The following is a 17924-nucleotide window of genomic DNA, read 5'->3' on the forward strand; positions in this document are numbered from 1 at the left end:
GTATTTGATTTAGCAACTGGTCGTCTAATTGGTTGCGGTTCAAATGATCATCAGCAGCTGGGTGATCTGGAGTCGGACTATGATGGTCATCCGGTGGAGATTAAGTTGGATGCCACAATTCAGCAGTTTGCTTGTGGCCCGGAATCAACTTTGGTATTGACAGCTAGTGGAAATCTCTTTCTCACGGGACGTTTGAATGAATTTGTTTTTCCCAAATTCACGGAGCTACAGAAAAATCTTTCCCAGACGGAACAAATCATCTTTATGCATATATCAAAGACAAGTGAGATTTATATAGTAACCAATGTGGGCAATATCTATCGCAGTTTCGAGTCGGTGAGAAACAAGAGTTTGGTCTTTCAACGTTTCTATGACTATGACAGCGAAGAGAATGGTCCCATTTGGAAGCTGCTAAAGGGTTTCTCCTTCTATGCGGTGCTAAGTAAGGCAAATAAATTTTTCACTACCTTCTCGGAGAGTGGACATCATTTGAAAACGTTTCGGGAAATATCGAAATTTAAGAATCTTCGACTCTTGGACATTGCTGTGGGGGATCAGCATGTTCTGGTGCAGGGTATACCCAGATCAGCATTGGGAACGGCGGAGGCACATCGTCATACGAGTCGTAATTTTGTTCTACAGCCGCAGGATGCAAATGGCAATGCCGCAGAGCCAGCTAGAAAGACCAGTGCAAGGAATCTAATCAAGCAACAAGTGGTGGAGGAGCCGGATGAGAGGCAGTCAATAGCAGTCGCAGAGGCTATTGGTACTGGAGCAGCCGCAGGAGTGGCAACTGGAGCCGCTTTAGAGGCTGTAAAACATATCACAAATGAAAGTGAGCAAAGCAATGATAAGATGACGGAGAAGGAGGAGGAAGTTAATGGAAATCAAGAAGAGAACTCGCAGAAAAATGGAACAGAACCTCCAGTACAAGATCATGCGGAGGATCATCAGGAAGAAGTAAAAGAAGTAAACCATCCTGTGGCAGTGACGCCCAAGAGAGAACCATCTCCACCTATGGAGCCAACTGCTCCACCTGATGACTCACCCGCTAAAACTATGGCATCCCTGGCAAAGCTACCTACACCACCAACTAAATCTCCCTCTGTATCTCCATCGCCGCCCCGTAAATCTCCAGCAAATTCCATGAAATCTCAAAAATCGGCAAAATCTACAATACATTTCGATGAAGCGAATCCTCACCCCGAAAAGAACCAAAGTGACGACAGTCAAGAGGGAAAACACTTACGTCCACATACTCCCTATCCGGAGAGTAGTAGCTCCAGTACACCGACAACGATTAAGAAGACACCAATACGCAATTTCTCCTATGAGGCAGCCATGGATCATGATCATTTGGAGCGAACTTCACCGGAACTGGCAGATAGCTTGGAGACAGTGGAAGAGCATCCAAGAACCATATCTTCCTCCAATGCTGCCACTGCAGCCGCCACTATACAAGTTTCCACGCCCACGCCGCCCACAGAAGAAGATGAACACTTGGCCGTAGAGATTACCACCACCATGGATTCGCAGGATAGTGAGAAAGAAGTGAATGAGATACGTTTCATCAACAATGGCATTGATGTAACCGCAAAGGTAGAGGAACAAATGCCCGATACACCCCTTAAAAGCTCCATGGAGGAAGAGGAGGAAGAAGAGCAAGAGCAACATGAGGTGATGGAATCAGTGAAAGATTCTCATGAAGAGCAGTTGATGCTACAAATGGAAGAGCATGTGGATAAGGTAGTAAACGAATACCAAAAAGAAGCCACTCAAGAAGCATCATCGATTCAAACAGCCATGCGAAGGGCGGCAAATGGAGCCAAAGATGCTGTCGAGGCAGCTGGTGAGCGTATGGCCACAGGAGCACGCGGTGCTGTGGATGCAATGGGCGATGCCATGGGAGCAGCTGGCCGTGGTGCCCAACGTATGGCCAGCGATGCCATTCATGCTGTGGAGCAGGCTGGAAGTAATGCAGCGAAAGCTGCCACAGATACCAAAGATTCGATGGGCCGTGCCATGGATTCAGTAACCCATAAGATTTCCAGCGAAATGTTGGGTGCCAAGGAGAACATATCATCACTGTTTCAGATAAAAGCAGCACGTGAAGCAGATCCACACACCACACCAGTGTCCACACCACGTGACGACGTTGAAGATGGAGCCCCAAAAACTAATACCACAACTGGATCTAACGAGGAGGATGAACGGACGACAGCATCAGTGAATTCTAATCATAATTCAGCTGGCGTCAATGGCAATGGTAGTAGCAATCCCTTTGAACCGGACACAGTGTACGATGATCCACTGGATGCTGTAGTAGAGCGTAGCAAAAAAGCGATGCAGGCAGATTTGAGGGCCATGGAAGAGCGTGCCCAGTCCCATGTCCAGGCAGTTGCAGAGAAGAAGGAAGCAGAAGCTAAAGGATTTGTCCAGCAGATGCTCGATGGGATGGGTCTATCGTGCCGCAACGAAAAGGCCGTGCAAATTGCAAGTAAGTAGTAATGTCTAAAACCAATGATGAATGACGAACTTACCTGGTAATTTTTATCCTATTTGTTGTTGTTTTTTGGCGTTGTTTTCCAGATGCTGATGACACTCCACACTACAACAAAAACAAAGTGAATAGCGAGTTGAGTCTGCACAATGGCAACAATCAGCACGGCAATCAGCAATCGTCACGAGTATGCACAATTTTATAAGAACCGCACAAATATAAAGCAACGAATTTGCATTTGTTTTTAATAATAAAAAAAAAACCAAATAAGAAAATATGAAAACAAGTCGTTTACTTTCCGGCACAATTCCGGAATTCACAAAACAATCGATAAGTCACACTTCGATAAATCGATATGACTAGATTTTTTTCAAAGATGCGATACTTATCGAAAATTTAACATCGATCATTTTACACATGACAAAGGTATCGATAAGCTGTGACTAGTGAATGCTACTTTGATAAACAGCAGTAGCAGTGACTGTGAATAAGTATGTATAAACGAATAAACGTTAAAAACACACACACAACAACAAAATAATGCATTAAAAAGCCTAGTTTTTTCAATTAATTTGTTAACAAGCGGAGTCAAAGGTGTGGATTTTGTGCGGCTCCCACATATCAAACGAATGCGGGAAAAATGATGTAAAACGGGGGGAAAATTGACACAAAAAAATATATCCAAGAGTTGCCTCCTAACCTCAAAAGAGCTTTTACATAGAGCTAATTGTATGTGTGTGTGCGTGTACGAGCGTGTAAGTGTGAGTGCGCGCGTGCATATGTGTGCGTGTGTGTGTGACGAGACATAACTGAAAGTGGTTGTAGCTTATTGGTTGGAGAGGGGTTGAGTGGGGGGTAAGGCAACGTGTTACGGGGGCAGGGCGACAAGGTGAGAAGCGCGAACAAATATCGAAAAAGGGAACGGGAAAGAGAAAAAATAAAACGAACAAAAAAAAAACACATCTTTAACCAAAAGAAACAACATAAAGATTTGCGCCCAAACTGGAAAAAGCCAAGGAAGTTCTGGCCAGGATTCCTGCATATTGTGCATTGCGTGTGTGTGTGTGTGTGCGTACATATATTTGTGTGTAAGTTTGTGTGTGTGTGTGTATGATAGAAGAAACTTTCACTAATTGGAGTTAGAGTTTTCTCGATATTTTGAAAACACATGTAATTCGCGAGAAAGTAACACGCTGTCAAAAAATAACCACATGTACATATGTATGTGTGTGTGAGAGTGTGTAAGTGAGAGAGCCAATGCATGAATTTTAAGAGGTGGTGGCGATAGGGACGGACAGGTGGGTGGCGTGGCGAGCGGGTTAAGAGGTGACCAGGTGGGGCAAGTGAGTAGATGAGGACAGGTTCCACTCCAAATCAAAAAATAAGAAAAAAAAAAGCCTGCAAATTATATGCATTGAATTTTTGGGCGCGCGTTTTAGTGTTTCCCATTTTTAACGCTCTTTTAGTTACATACATACATATATTTTTTATCTTTTCTATTTTGTTAACCAACTAAATTAAATGAGTGTTTTATAATTTATGCAGAACAATTTCGAGAGGGAATGATGGTGCGATGGTTGGTCGGTTGGTTAAGTCGTTTGGGTGCGCTGTCAACGGGATGGGGAGGGGAAGAGTGTGGAAACTATGTCAACTATTGAATAATTTAGATTTATAATTTTTTTTGGCTGCTCTTTATTTTTTGTTGGTTTTTTGGTTTTGTTGTTGGGGAATTCCTCACATATTTTTGCATAACAACACAATCATCTGATGAAGCCGCCAAACTTATTTACCTTATTCCTCTCTTTCTTCCCCCTTTATTTCTTCTATTAGGTACAACGAGATGTTGCCGACCATCATCATCATCTTCAAGTCGTGGCAGTTGTGAGCAGCAGCAGCAGCATCTCCGTATTTGATCTTCATTTTTCTTCATTGCCAACCCGTTTCGAGTGTAGCAACTACCCAGTAGAAGCATCAGCAGCAGCAACACCATCACCACCACCACATTGACCCCATACAAAAACCATAGAAAGAGAGAGAGAGGGAGAGGCAGAGTGAGAGAGGAGGAGGAGGAGAAACCCCATCATCACCATCATCACTCCCTCCATCCCAGCCTTCCACTGGCAAGATCGGATTGGAGTTTCTTAACCCCATAATCCATAATCCTTCCCTATGATGCATATCAAAAGTTTGCCTCATGCCCATGCTGCTGCCACGGCCATGAGTAGCAATTGTGACATTGTTATTGTGACCTCACAGCCACAGACAACAATTGCCAGCAACAATAATAATGATAATACAACTGTCGTATCCCAGGCCCATGTACAACAACAACAACAACAACAGCAACAACATCCTCAGCATCCTCATCATCAGCAGGCGCCTGGACCCCCCTCGGGAGCTACGGCACCACCAACAGAAATTACGTTACCCTTCAATATGCATCTAGCTGGTATTTCACCAGGTGCCCATAGTGCCGCCCAAGCGGCAGCCATGGCCGCTGCCCAAGCAGCCGCCGCTCAGGCTGCTGCAGCTGAACAGCAACCGCCTCCCTCATCACATCTTGTGCATCTGGCAACGCATAGTCCGACTATTCCGGGTGAACATTATTTGGCTACCAATGGACATGGCGAACATGCGGCTGAGGCTGGCAGTAATGGTTCCTCATCGGCTGCCAATGGTGGCGGCGGAGGAGGCGGCAGCGGACGTGAACCGGATAAACCCTTCCATTGCAATGTGTGCGATCGACGATTTCGCCAGCTGAGCACACTGACCAATCATGTGAAAATTCACACAGGCGAAAAACCATATAAATGCAGCGTTTGTGATAAGACCTTCCGTCAATCGTCAACGCTAACGAATCACCTGAAGATCCATACGGGCGAAAAGCCCTACAATTGCAACTATTGTCCCAAGCATTTCCGTCAGTTAAGCACATTGGCGAATCACGTCAAAATCCATACGGGTGAGAGAAAAAGACTAGAAGAGATTTAAGCTTTTGTTGTGGAATGATAATGAGAATGACTAGAGATAAATTTAATATTTAGGACTTCTCAATATCATCTGTAATTGATTTTTATGTTCATTTAACTAATCGCAGCCTCATTTGCAGGTGAAAAGCCGTTCGAGTGCGTAATATGCAAAAAACAATTCCGGCAATCGAGTACACTCAACAATCACATAAAGATTCATGTCATGGACAAGGTCTACGTTCCTGTCAAGATCAAAACGGAGGAGGAGGAGGGGTGACTAGGACGGATGGCTTTGGCGGCTCATCACCAGCAACAGCAGCAGCAGCAACAACAACAGCCGCAACAGCATCATCAACATCCGCAGCATCATCATCACCAGCAGCAGCAGCAACATCATTATCAGCAGCAGCAGCAACCTCCTCCGCCTCCATCTTCGCAGCACATCAGCAGCAGCGAGCATCAGCGAGGAGTGACTATAACTACTCTGCCTTCCACCACAACAGTGGCCCAACATCAGCAGCAACAGCAGCAGCAGCAGCATCATCATTTGCATCTTGGCAATGTAGCCGCTTTGAGTGATCTCTCCAATGCCATGCAATTGGGCGCCGTAACAGCTGATGGCAATTTTGTGACCATGGGCGGAGTTGTTGTCGGACGTATTCAGCATTCGCGCGAAGAGCTGCAACATCTCGGTGTGATTAAAGTCGAATCACCAACGAATGGTGTGGCAGCTGGTGGAGTGACAACACCCACATCACGCGAAGGATGAGTCGATGAGCTGCTCCTTAAGTATATGCTGAAAGCGGAGGAGGAGGTGGACCATCAGGATGACAGCAACGATAATAAATGTCGTCAATCCAAACAGGAATGATAGTAGGACACTTAAACTATCATCATCAGCAGCAGCAAAAGCAGCAGCAGCAGTAGCTAATGCAGGAATCAAGAAGGAGGAGGAGCAGCAGCCATCGCTTCATCAAGTGAATACCCGTTGTGTGTTTTAATTAATTTTTGGGTGTGTGGTGTACGCTTACCGTTGTTGTTAGTTGTTTAATTGTAGCGAACATTTGTTGTTGTTGTTAAAAAAGAAAAACAAAAAAAAGAGTTAAATGTGTGACTATACATATACCCTCCGGGATATCCAACCAAAAGAAGATATACCATAACGTGTATAGCATCCAAAAAAAAAATAAACAAATATAAAATTAAACAAAAATTGTAAAAGAAGAAAAACAGCTTCAGCAACAGCCAGCCAAGCCAAGCCAAGCCAAGCCAAGCCAGCCAGCCAGCCAGCCAGTAAAACATAAACTAATTGAGGAACTATAAACCCCATAAATCCTGATCAGGATTGGAATATCATAGCTCGATTTATCACCACATAAAGAGAATTCAGCTTCTAACTTAACCTGGAAGGCATCTATAGTAGAAACTACTCATTCTCCTCCACCTCATACAATCCCCCCTTCCTTCTTCTATACACTACGCACACGAGGCAATAGATTTTAATCACAACATCTCCATCCCCTCCACCCTCACCCAAACCCCCCCTTGCTACTACTTACATGTGTTTAAACCTAACTGTAAAGCTATAGTATAACAAAAAACCACAAATAATAGAATCAACAACAACAAAAACAAAAAAAAAACATAATAATCGAAGGAGTAAAAGAAAAAAGTCATTTACATTTAAGTTGGTTAAAACTAAAACAACAAAAATAAACCCCTAAGAAAACACAAAACTTATTTTCAAAAAAGGGCAAATTTTTTAGATCCTTTTTTAAAAGCCAGCGCACCTCCAACTTTACCCTCGGCAACAACCTAAATCATAATGAATATAATTTTTATATATATAAATATATATAATTTCAAATTGTTTTTAGCATTTAACATTTAAGTGGAATTGTTGTAAAGACTTGACTTAGTCAAAGTTGCTCGTTTGTTTTACAAAAAAAAAAAAAAAAAGAAAAAAAGGGGAATTAAATAATAGAAGAAAACAACAAAAAATTGTACAACATTTTTTCTAAATAACTCTATTTTTTTTTTTTTGTTTTTTAAATCTTTGTAAATGCCGCCATTTTGTAAAACGGGCGTTCTTCTTCTTCATTAAGTAGGTCGTTTGGGTTTAATGCAAATTTAATTTGTTTTTTTTTTTTTTTTTTTTTTTTTTTTGATTTTATTAATAAAAACAAAAGCGAAAGAGATGAAAAATCAGAACAAGGCAATCTTCCATCTTTCTTGTTTAGTGTAATTATTTAAAAACAAAAATAAGCAGTTCTAAAAGTAATTAAGCTATACAAAAAAACAGCTAATAATTATAATAAAAACAAACAAAAAACATAAAATGCAAACAAAAACGTAAGAAAAAAAAAACACAGAAATCAATTTATAATTTGATAGTCCCTAGAGAGCCATAGTAGTAGGAAAAGAACGAAAGAAGCAGCAAATGTTTTGTTTAATTTTATTTTATATACTTATATATATATAAATAAATATATTTCATTTTTAGTTTGTAATAGTTTAAACATTGGCATTCAAAAAACCGAACAGCAACAGCAGAAAGAGAAAATGTCAAACGTGTTAGCCTTTGTCTAAATGTTAGTTAATGAAGTAATAATACACAAAACTAATAATAATAATAATTAATTAATTAAATATATGCTATAGAAAATCAAAAGAGAAGAAAACCAACACACACACACACACATACAAACAAACAAACAAGTTTCTGTACAAAGCCCAACTCCAATTTTTGTATGTATAAAAGAAAAAATAAGAGAAAAAAACGAAAAACATAAACGAAGTTAAGAAAAGGCGTGTGAGGAAAGAAGAAAATAAGGAGTGGAGAAGAGTTAAACTAATTTGTAAAAAGAAATGAGAGAGAAAAGAACGAAAACAAAACAAAAACATTTAAAAAACAAACAAAACAAAATGCAAAAAAAAGTAAAAAGAAAGAAAATTATATATACAATATATTTTCGAAAAATCTTTATGTGATTAGTTTTATTTGCTGATTCTTTTGTTACAAAAACCACAACCCGCATCCCCCTCCTACTCCCTCCCCCCACAACTCACACACACACACACACACAGACAAAACAGCCTGCCAGACTGAATTTTTTAAATTAATTAATTAATATATATCTATATATGATGTGTATGTATATATATATATATATATTCTCCATTTTTTTTATTTTGTTTTTCTTAATTTTTTATTTTATTTCGCATAAAGTTCCTATATATAGATTTGAAAAAAGCGCAACAAACAAAAAACGAAGAAGAATAACTGAAGAGAGACGAACAGGAAGAGGGGAAAACCAACAACAAGCATCATATGTATACGATATAATTTTGCAAAAATCAGGTAGGGTCGGGTGGGTGTGGTTAGGATTAAAGTTAATGAACGAAAAAAAACAATATCTTATATATGTAATAATGTATATATATGAGAAATAAATGTTGATAAATGTGTAGTGTTAAACATTAAACAAACAAAAGGCATCTATAATTGTAGAAAAAGAAAAGAAAAAAACTAAATGTAATCCAAGCTAACAGCTAAATATTCTAAATAATGGCTTAAACATCCGGGTTTTTTTTACATACATATACATATATATATATATAGAGAGAGATCAGAAACAAAAAAAACGTTTTTAAACATTTTGCTAGACTAGAGAATCAAGCAAATTCAATAATTGAAACATTTTTGGCCAAGCCAAACTTTCTATAACCTTGCAGTTAAAAATAAAAACATTTTATTTCAAATTTTTTATATATACATATATTTGGCAATTATAGGTATTAAGAAATTGAATTGAAATTGTAAATGTGACATTAACCAAATGTTAAAATTAACACATGAGATTTACTTAGCTAGTATCTAAAATATAATAGTCCGATCTGACTTCTAACTCATCTAAGATTTATTTTAGATGTTCCATTTGATTTCTAGTAAAAATATCTTTCAACGAAGACTTAATTTAAATGTTAAATGGTTTTAGCTTTTCAAAAGTTTTTTATTTCTCTCAAAGATTGAAATCCGATCCAAATGATTTTAAAATAAAACATTTTTTATATACATATAGATATTTTAAAGAAAACTCTTTTAGGATAAGTTATGATTTACTTAAAGATATTGGAGTCCTCTGCAAGGTTATACAAGACAAAAAAAAAAAACAAACAATAGCTTTTTCTTTTTGTTTATTTTATCGTTTTCAACACGAATCTTCGTTCTTCGCATAAAATAGAGAGCAAAGCTTTTCCATAAATCTTCCCATCAAATCCTTCTCAAAAACAAAACAAATCTCTTCTTTACTTTTAACTATTTTTCGCCCTACTTTTTATAAAACAACAAAAAAAAAAAAAACGAAACAAACAGAAAATAATACAAAATTTATGTATATTTTTAGACAAAAATAAAATATATATATATATGTAGATATATATAAAAGATTTGTAGTGAGATTAGCATTTAAGTGGCCTAATTTAAAAATGGAAAAAACAAAAAACCAACAACAACTAGCTGGATGTGAAAACAAAAACTGAATAAACAAGAATTTAGACATAAAATGAACAAAGTCAAAATAAAAAAAAAAAGAAACTTAGTAGAAAGGACAAAAACACAAATAAAAAGAAACCAAGAGAAGCGCAAAGCTTTTAAAAATATAAAAAAAAATAAATAAAACGTAAAAAAATTGAAACGCGATAATATTGTATAATTTATATACATCTATATATATATATATATTTCTGAATGTATGTATGTATGTACATGCCGTGTAGTAGCTGTATTTATATGTAAATGTGTATGTAATTGTGTATTTAGTTACAACCAAACCAACAACAACCAAGCATAAAACAAAAACAAAAGAAAAAAAAATATATAAATATATATTTGCAAAAAGAGAACAAATGAAAAAAAAAGAAAAGAAAAACAGAAAAGAACGAAAAGAAATGGGAAATTAAATATGGACTTTATACTTATTCAATGGGAGAAAAAAGGTTTTAAAACTTAGAATAATATAAATTATTTTTTTCTTATATTACATAAATATAGGTATATATAGAGAATATATCATTGCAGATGATAGAATGATAATGACAGAAGATAATTATTATATAAACCACATTTTCGAGGGTTTTCTTTTTACATAAATCGATTCGGTTAGCCCGATATTAAAGTTTTTTTTTGTTTTTCAATAAATTAAGTTTGGAGTTTTATACAAGTTAGTAATGTAAAGCTAATCCGTCTCCGATGTATCAGCTTCCCAAGAAGACCTTGTCAACTTGGTCTGCTTAGCATCCTTTGCCTCTGGCACTGTATCCTCGCCAAGGATATCATCCAGATATATTAGCCAATCGGTGACATCTATTTGGCCCTCCACCTCGCTCTCGAGCAAGCGTCTTAGATAACGCAATTGACGCACATCATCACCATAGCGTACACACATGATGCTCACATTAATTCTGGCCACTGGCAAATTGACTTTGGGTTTGCCAATCAAAGTTTTGGTATTCATGCGCCGTTTCCAGGTATGAACCTCCTTTTCCATTTCATCGAGCATGAACATTTTGCCCACATCACCAGTTACTATGCCCACGGGAGTAGACAATACACTTGCGGATTTAGCCTGGAGTTGTGGCACTTGCTCTTTCGTTTTTAGATATTTCCAAAACAATGCCAAATTCAACCATTCGCAATAATCTTTCAAGGCATTTAACAAAATCTCAAGATAATCTTCACGTGAAAGCTGCTCATCGTCGTCGTCGTCATCATCATCATCATCATTCGCTTTGCCAATTTCTCTCCTGGTTTTGTATCTAAGCCATTTCCTAGATTTGAACTCTTCGCACACCTTCTCCGGACCAAAGGGTAGACCTTTGGTGTAGTAAAACAAACTTAGAAAATTGTCGGTGAACTGAAAGCGTACATATGGTTGATCCAATTGTGTTATAGTCTCCAAATATTTACTTATATGGCTGGGATTCTTTGTTTTAAATATCTTAAAGAAATCACCAATAAGCCGTTTGGTCAATGGACCCAAATTGGGATAGATGGCCGCATTATCCTCATACTTAATCTCTGAGGTATTACTGATCTCCATGATGAGGGATATCAAACGCTATACAAAATAGACAAAAGTCAAATCAATTCAACTATAAAGAAGATGTAAATAGAGAAAGATTACCTCAAGTATATTTAAACGTTCCTTATATAAAGATTTGTTTACACATTGGGCATATAAACGCATCACCTGACGCATCAGATCACTTAAACGCAATGTGCTGTCCATATCAAAGACTAGAGCAGCGAATGGTTTGGTATCCTCTTCAAATATCTCCGGACTTGATTGACGTAAACGATTGTGATCTAGCCACGATAGGAATTCCATTTCCAGTACCCAAGTTAACATGTTCAGGACATCAAAAACCCTTGCCAGACGCACTGGGGCATCCAATGTCTTGAAATCATCCAAACACAATTTACCACTTAGCCAATCATATTCCTGTACATGACGCAAAAAGGCTGTCTCCTGCGACATATTGGCATTCTCTTCCTCTGAGAAATCGTAGACATGTTTCTGATAGAATTTAGTTAAATTCCTTAATTCTTGATCACTGCATTCAGGTATTATCTCTTCTAGTAAATTTAAATAGAATTCTAGTTTTTGTGGTGATGAATCGGAAGATTTGTCATGAATTGTTGGATTTGGTACACCCAAAAAGTTCAGATAATATGGTCGCAGGGCCGTCCAACATGGTGGAAAAGCATCCACATAGAGATAAAATGTCCGTATAAGTTTTTTATAAACACCTCCAAGCTCATCAATGGTCATGCCTTTGGTAGTGAGAATCTGAAAGTAGATCCGTACATCTTTTAAAAAAGGACTTCGATCCGATTGGCTTGGTATCTTACCATGGCCATGTCAATGAGCCGATCGGGAACACCTTCACCCGGATATACGCCCTGCAGAATCATTCGCTCCACAATATCTAAGAAGGTGTCGTAGTGCTGACCGTGCAGGGTGTTCCTCAAGGCTTGGGCACTCATGAAATTGGGTGCATCGGGCAGCATGGCACAGCGATGTTGGCTAACACATTGACTGGTATTATGCAGGCATCTGGGCACCGAGGCACCCGGCAACCGCCTCTCGCTCTGCATATACAAATTGGATATAAGGACTCGCAAATTCCATTTCCAATGCAGCTTATTGGTTCCAAAAGTGACGGGTTCTTTTTCCTTTTTGTCCTCTATTTCACTCTTTGTTTTCATGGATTCATCAGAGGATTCCGAATATGGAGCAATGTCTTCTTCCAAGTCCAGTGGAATTGTTGCATTCTCAGTTTCTTCACTATCAATTATCGTTTCTGCTATGACATCCACATTGGCAGACACATTGTCTATTTCCATTTCATCATCATCCCAAGAAATATCCTTGTGTTTTTTTGCCTGCGGCGAATGATCATCGTTCATTGTATCATCCATTTTGAACCTGCACTATGAATGAATATGTGTGTACATATAGTAAGTGATAAGTCGAGGCACTCTGTTAATATTTTTCTATTTGATAAACAAAACCAAAACAAAACAAAACGCGCCTAAACACAAAACTCCCCACAGTCTTATAAGAAAACATGCTTCCGAATGTTTATTGGGTAATTCGCTGGCGCCAAAAACATTCCTAAGGGTGCGAGTAATAGTCCTAAGGGTGCAACTACTAGGCCTAAGGGTGCGAGTAGTGGCGCCACCTATAAAAGCGTTGTCCTCTGGGGAAAAAACGACTCACTGGTCACACTTACATTTTCGCACACCCTCGTTTATCTGGGCACACTTGCTAAGTTCTCTCCGCCACGGGCACGCGAAAAAGTTGCTGTTGCTGACAAATTTTTTTGTAAGTTGCATAATTATTTCGATTTGATTTATATGATACGTAAACTACAAATCATTAAATTAACTAATTCATAACAATTAGTTAGACATTGTAAGTCTCAGATGGCATTAACAAGGGAGTTTTAAATCGAAACGAATTTGCCGCTTCGAACTCGATAAAAAAAAAAATACTCAATTCAAAATCGAACGCAGTCACGTGAAAAGTACAAAATTTTGGATAATGTGAAAGATTTTTTCTTTTACAATATTTGATAATTTGTGATTGTTTCGTCATTGTGCGTAAATTTTGTAGGTGTAAGTAAAAAATTGGCAAGGTGATTTCCCCTTTGCCGTGTGCGATTGTGTGTGTGTTTGGCACGTCATTATGTAACCTAGAAAAATGGCCAGCAAGAGCGAGAGAGAGCCAGCTCGCCGACGACGGCAACGACAACGGAACCCAGGCCAAGGCGAATGAGATAGAATGAGAGACCATGCACGGGGCAATGGCAACGGCAACTAGGAAAACTCAGCTGATTAAATTAGATAGACTAGGGCACATGGCTAACACATATACTTAGTCTCCACCCCTCCAACCCCTGCACCTCTCACCTCTCTCCACACTCATTAATCATTTAATTTTGTTGTTCTTCTTTTCTATTTGCAGTTGATCCTCTCCCTCTTGTGAAAGACAACAACAACAAAACTTCTCCGAGATGTTCTCGTACTTTTATGAATCCGCCAAGAACTCACCATTCCGTGGTCCATTCAGCCGTGTGGAATGCGCTGGTAGCGATAATACGACATTGTCTCTGAATCGCAGTCCAGTGGAAGGACGAGAGATCGCCGCTGCTGCCGCTGTGGCACCCACGGATTCATGTGAATTTGGTAGCAATAAATATTTCGCCCTGTGCGGTATTGGTGGCATCTTGAGCTGCGGTACCACACACACTTTTGTTGTGCCATTGGATTTGGTCAAGTGCCGCTTGCAAGTCGATCAGGCTAAATATAAGAATTTGTTCCATGGCTTTAAGGTCACCGTCGCCGAGGAGGGTGCTCGTGGCCTGGCCAAGGGCTGGTTCCCCACACTCTTGGGTTATTCTGCTCAGGTAAGTGTGTTTATATTATTATTATTGCATAATAATATTTGACGTGATGTGTCTACTGATAACCCTAATTACATTTTTCTAATCCTCAACCGTCTCTTTCTATCCCTGTATGCTTGTAGGGTCTGTGCAAGTTCGGTCTGTATGAAGTGTTCAAGGTAAAGTATGCCAACCTTTTGGGCGAAGAGAATGCCTATCTCTACCGCACCTCATTGTATCTGGCTGCCTCAGCTTCGGCTGAATTCTTTGCTGATATTGCATTGGCTCCATTCGAAGCCGCCAAGGTGAAAATTCAAACTGTTCCCGGCTTTGCCAATACCTTCCGTGAGGCTGTGCCCAAGATGTTGAAGGATGAGGGTATCAATGCCTTCTACAAGGGTCTGGTGCCATTGTGGATGCGTCAAATTCCCTACACCATGATGAAGTTCGCCTGCTTCGAGCGTACCGTGGAGCTGTTGTACAAGTAAGTTGGATAAAACTTATATAATAGTTTACAACTAGAAATCTCGTCTAGTATATAGCACGTGCATATTTTTGTTTTTCTTTTTATCTATATAATTGATTTTCTTGTGTTATCTATTTAGATATGTTGTGCCCAAGCCCCGTCCCGAGTGCACCAAGGGTGAACAGCTGATTGTTACATTTGCCGCTGGTTATATTGCTGGTGTCTTCTGCGCCATTGTCTCGCATCCTGCTGATGTGGTTGTATCCAAATTGAACCAGACCAAGGGTGCCAGCGCTTTGGGTGTTGCAAAGTCATTGGGCTTCATGGGCATGTGGAATGGCTTGACTCCACGTATCATTATGATCGGTACACTCACTGCCCTGCAATGGTTCATCTATGATGGTGTTAAGGTCGCTTTGGGTATTCCCCGCCCACCCCCACCAGAGGCCCCAGCCAGCCTGAAGGCCAAATTGGAGAAGGAGGGAAAGCAACAGTAATCGAAAAGAGAGAAAACTATTAAATCCAATGCCACGGAAAACTCAATTCTGTTTAGTAGTTTAAGAGGCCAGAGAGCTGTAGTTAGCCTGCTGATTCAAATCCCAATCGGCAGCAGCATCATTATATCGTGGGGTGGGACAACATCAACAGGGCTTTAAAAAACAATTGTCAATTCTAAATTTATGTTTATAATTTTCTCTCTGTTAAAAATCTTTCTTTTTTTTTTTATTCATATATATATATATATATATACATATATGTGTGTGTGTTTATAGATATATATATATATATATGTATACATATATGGCTATAGTGTAAATCTTGTTACATGTTTTAACTAACTACAATTTTTTCGTTGCTTAAATGTCAGGTGGACATTCCAGGATATAACAAATCTATATACATCTTCAATTGCATTTGATTTCACTCAGCTTAGCTCAAAACTCTGTTGAATGGAAAATAATGATACAACATTCTTGAAAACTTTATTTTCTATATGTTAACTAAACTACACTCAAGTTCAAAGTATTCCAACTTTTAAGCTTTATTCTACACACACACACACATATATATTCTATTCTATATACATTTACATATATTTAAATCAATTGTTTAGCAAAGTTCAATTGTATGTTGTTTCCTCCCGAAAATCCTTCGTCCCTAATTGCCTTTCCTCCCCCAGCCCCCGCCCCAGCCCCCAATACATGTTAGACATGCGAATATGATATTATGTTATTTCAAGTGTCGCTAGGCAAATCAAAAAAAAAACAAAAAACAAATTCACCCAAAGCACTCTGAATAAATTAAATTATAAACAAAAATACTTTGTTCAATTGTGTTTTAACTTGCATTAAATTTTTGGATTTATTTCTTTGTGTTACTTTATCTGCGTTGCAAACTTAATCTATGTATATACCTAGTAAAGGGAAAAAGTCGTCATATGCGATAACCTTTTGATTGAGTAAATGTTCAAAGTTCAATTTGAAAACAAATTGCCTATAAGATTTGAATGGCTAATAATTCTTTTTTTATACATTTTGATAAGCATAGTTTGGTTTTGTTTTGTATATCGACATGGAAATATGAACTTAAGGTGCCATACTATATGTTTTATAGGAAATCGAAGTGTATATAGCTAATTAAAACTGAGAGAACTTTGAACTTAAGAAAGAAAGACTTTAAGAAGAAATTTATGAGTTAAACAAATGTTCAATGTCTAGAGACAACCATTAAGTCAAATATTAAGACGATGATCTAATCGTATATCGCTAAGAAATCAAAAAGATGAATCAATCAATGTCCTAAGTTTGTACCAAGCTTGTAGGGGCATTTATATTTTCTATAGCATACTTTTGAGATGATATTTAAAGCAATGTTGGGATTAACTACGACTGTACCTAAGATTAGGCAAATAATATACATACTAACGGATTTAGACGACAGATTAATCCATTTAAAGTCCTTACATAACGCACTGGTCATATGTCACCCACTTAACTTTCTAATTTACTTTCACTCACTCTTTCTTTCTCACTCACATTGAAGAGCATGAAGAGAACTTAAGAAGATGCTGATCAACTAGTTAATAGGCAGCCCTGGATTTACAGTAGCGGCTAAAATAGTATGCTATTTTTTTAGTTTCTATATAATTTATTAATAAGAGTTAATATTTAAGAGTTGTTTAAATTCTGCACACGATTTTTGGATAAAGCGTCTCATTTTCCACTTTCTTTCAGTCATAATTAAACGCTCGCCGTGTTTCTTTGTCATTGATTTTTTATTTTATTTTTTTGTTTAAAGTCCTCAAAAGTGTTAAATAATAATTTAAAATCTGTAGAGCTTTGTATTATTTAGAATTTTATATTTGCATTTAAATGCGTTTAATATTTATTGTGTTTTCCCTGGTAATAATTACAAAATGAGTTAGAAAAAAGATAAATTTTAGAGCAAATGGTAAGGTAAGTGGTCTTTTTTGTTTTATTAACTTCAAAATTTATAACTGTTTGATTTATCAATTGATTTGTTTAAAAAGTTTCGTGTAAGAGAGATGGATATAGAGTGTGTGTGTGAGAGAGAAACAAAATACATCACCCAAAGGCAAACTAACTTGTAGATTTAGGTTTCTCCTAGATCTATAGTGAAGTTCTACCATAGACTAGAATAAGATTGTGAATTAGAAGTTTGTCGATTTGCTAGTAGACAATAAAGACATAGAAATATTTTCTCCTCAAAGTATACAAAAAGAATGGCATACCTTACCATTGTGAGCCATTGCCCATAGAAACTATGGCTAAAAATCATGGTCGGAACCCGAAGGAAAGTCCCCGAAATTTCAGAAATTTGAATAATTTTTCACTTCGTTCAGCTCCTAAGATCCCCAACTAGTGAGTCCTTAAAGTGGTCCTGTGATTTCTATTAATTCTCATAGTAATAAAATGTCTTCATTGATAAATTGATTGAAATTTGCATTCCAAAATCTTGATTTTTTGATTAGACCCTTACCGAAAATATTTTCTAGATCCATTTATGCTAACAATATAAT

General features: G+C 37.8%; 5 protein-coding genes across 6 annotated transcripts in view; 3 read left to right on the plus strand and 2 right to left on the minus strand.

Annotated features, from left to right (window-relative positions):
- LOC6645749 (HIV Tat-specific factor 1) overlaps window positions 1-2599 on the minus strand; it is a 15662-nt gene extending 13063 nt beyond the window's left edge. For both annotated transcript variants that reach the window (XM_047012316.1, XM_023177673.2), the window contains exon 1: window positions 2541-2599. The gene's annotated coding sequence lies outside the window, so the exon portion shown is untranslated. The remainder of the gene's footprint in view (window positions 1-2540) is intronic.
- LOC6645750 overlaps window positions 1-2705 on the plus strand; it is a 5540-nt gene extending 2835 nt beyond the window's left edge. Inside the window, exons 4-5 of the mRNA XM_002068412.4 lie at window positions 14-2497; window positions 2590-2705. Coding sequence (XP_002068448.2) covers window positions 14-2497; window positions 2590-2705 — 2600 coding nt within the window. The remainder of the gene's footprint in view (window positions 1-13; window positions 2498-2589) is intronic.
- Window positions 2706-3028: 323 nt separating this feature from the next.
- On the plus strand, window positions 3029-6866 carry LOC6645751 (adult enhancer factor 1). The gene is given in 3 exon segments (XM_023177574.2): window positions 3029-3094; window positions 4331-5462; window positions 5610-6866. Coding segments are annotated over 2 exon segments (1422 nt in total). The 5' UTR covers window positions 3029-3094; window positions 4331-4669; the 3' UTR covers window positions 6239-6866.
- Window positions 6867-10400: 3534 nt separating this feature from the next.
- Window positions 10401-13058, minus strand: LOC6645752. Its single transcript, XM_002068414.4, has 3 exons — window positions 12383-13058; window positions 11655-12320; window positions 10401-11588 (listed from the first exon to the last, which is right to left on the minus strand). Exons 1-3 carry the CDS (start codon window positions 12950-12952, stop codon window positions 10707-10709), a joined length of 2118 nt encoding a protein of 705 aa, XP_002068450.3. The 5' UTR covers window positions 12953-13058; the 3' UTR covers window positions 10401-10706.
- A 223-nt stretch (window positions 13059-13281) lies between these two features.
- Window positions 13282-15427, plus strand: LOC6645753 (phosphate carrier protein, mitochondrial). The gene is made up of 4 exons (XM_002068415.4): window positions 13282-13358; window positions 14001-14442; window positions 14562-14902; window positions 15024-15427. The coding sequence occupies exons 2-4, from the start codon at window positions 14050-14052 to the stop codon at window positions 15379-15381; spliced, it is 1092 nt and encodes a 363-aa protein (XP_002068451.1). The 5' UTR covers window positions 13282-13358; window positions 14001-14049; the 3' UTR covers window positions 15382-15427.
- The last annotated feature ends 2497 nt before the right edge of the window (window positions 15428-17924 follow it).

This window comes from Drosophila willistoni, assembly GCF_018902025.1.
Source record: "Drosophila willistoni isolate 14030-0811.24 chromosome XR unlocalized genomic scaffold, UCI_dwil_1.1 Seg8, whole genome shotgun sequence".
Classification (NCBI taxonomy): Eukaryota; Metazoa; Arthropoda; class Insecta; order Diptera; family Drosophilidae; genus Drosophila; species Drosophila willistoni.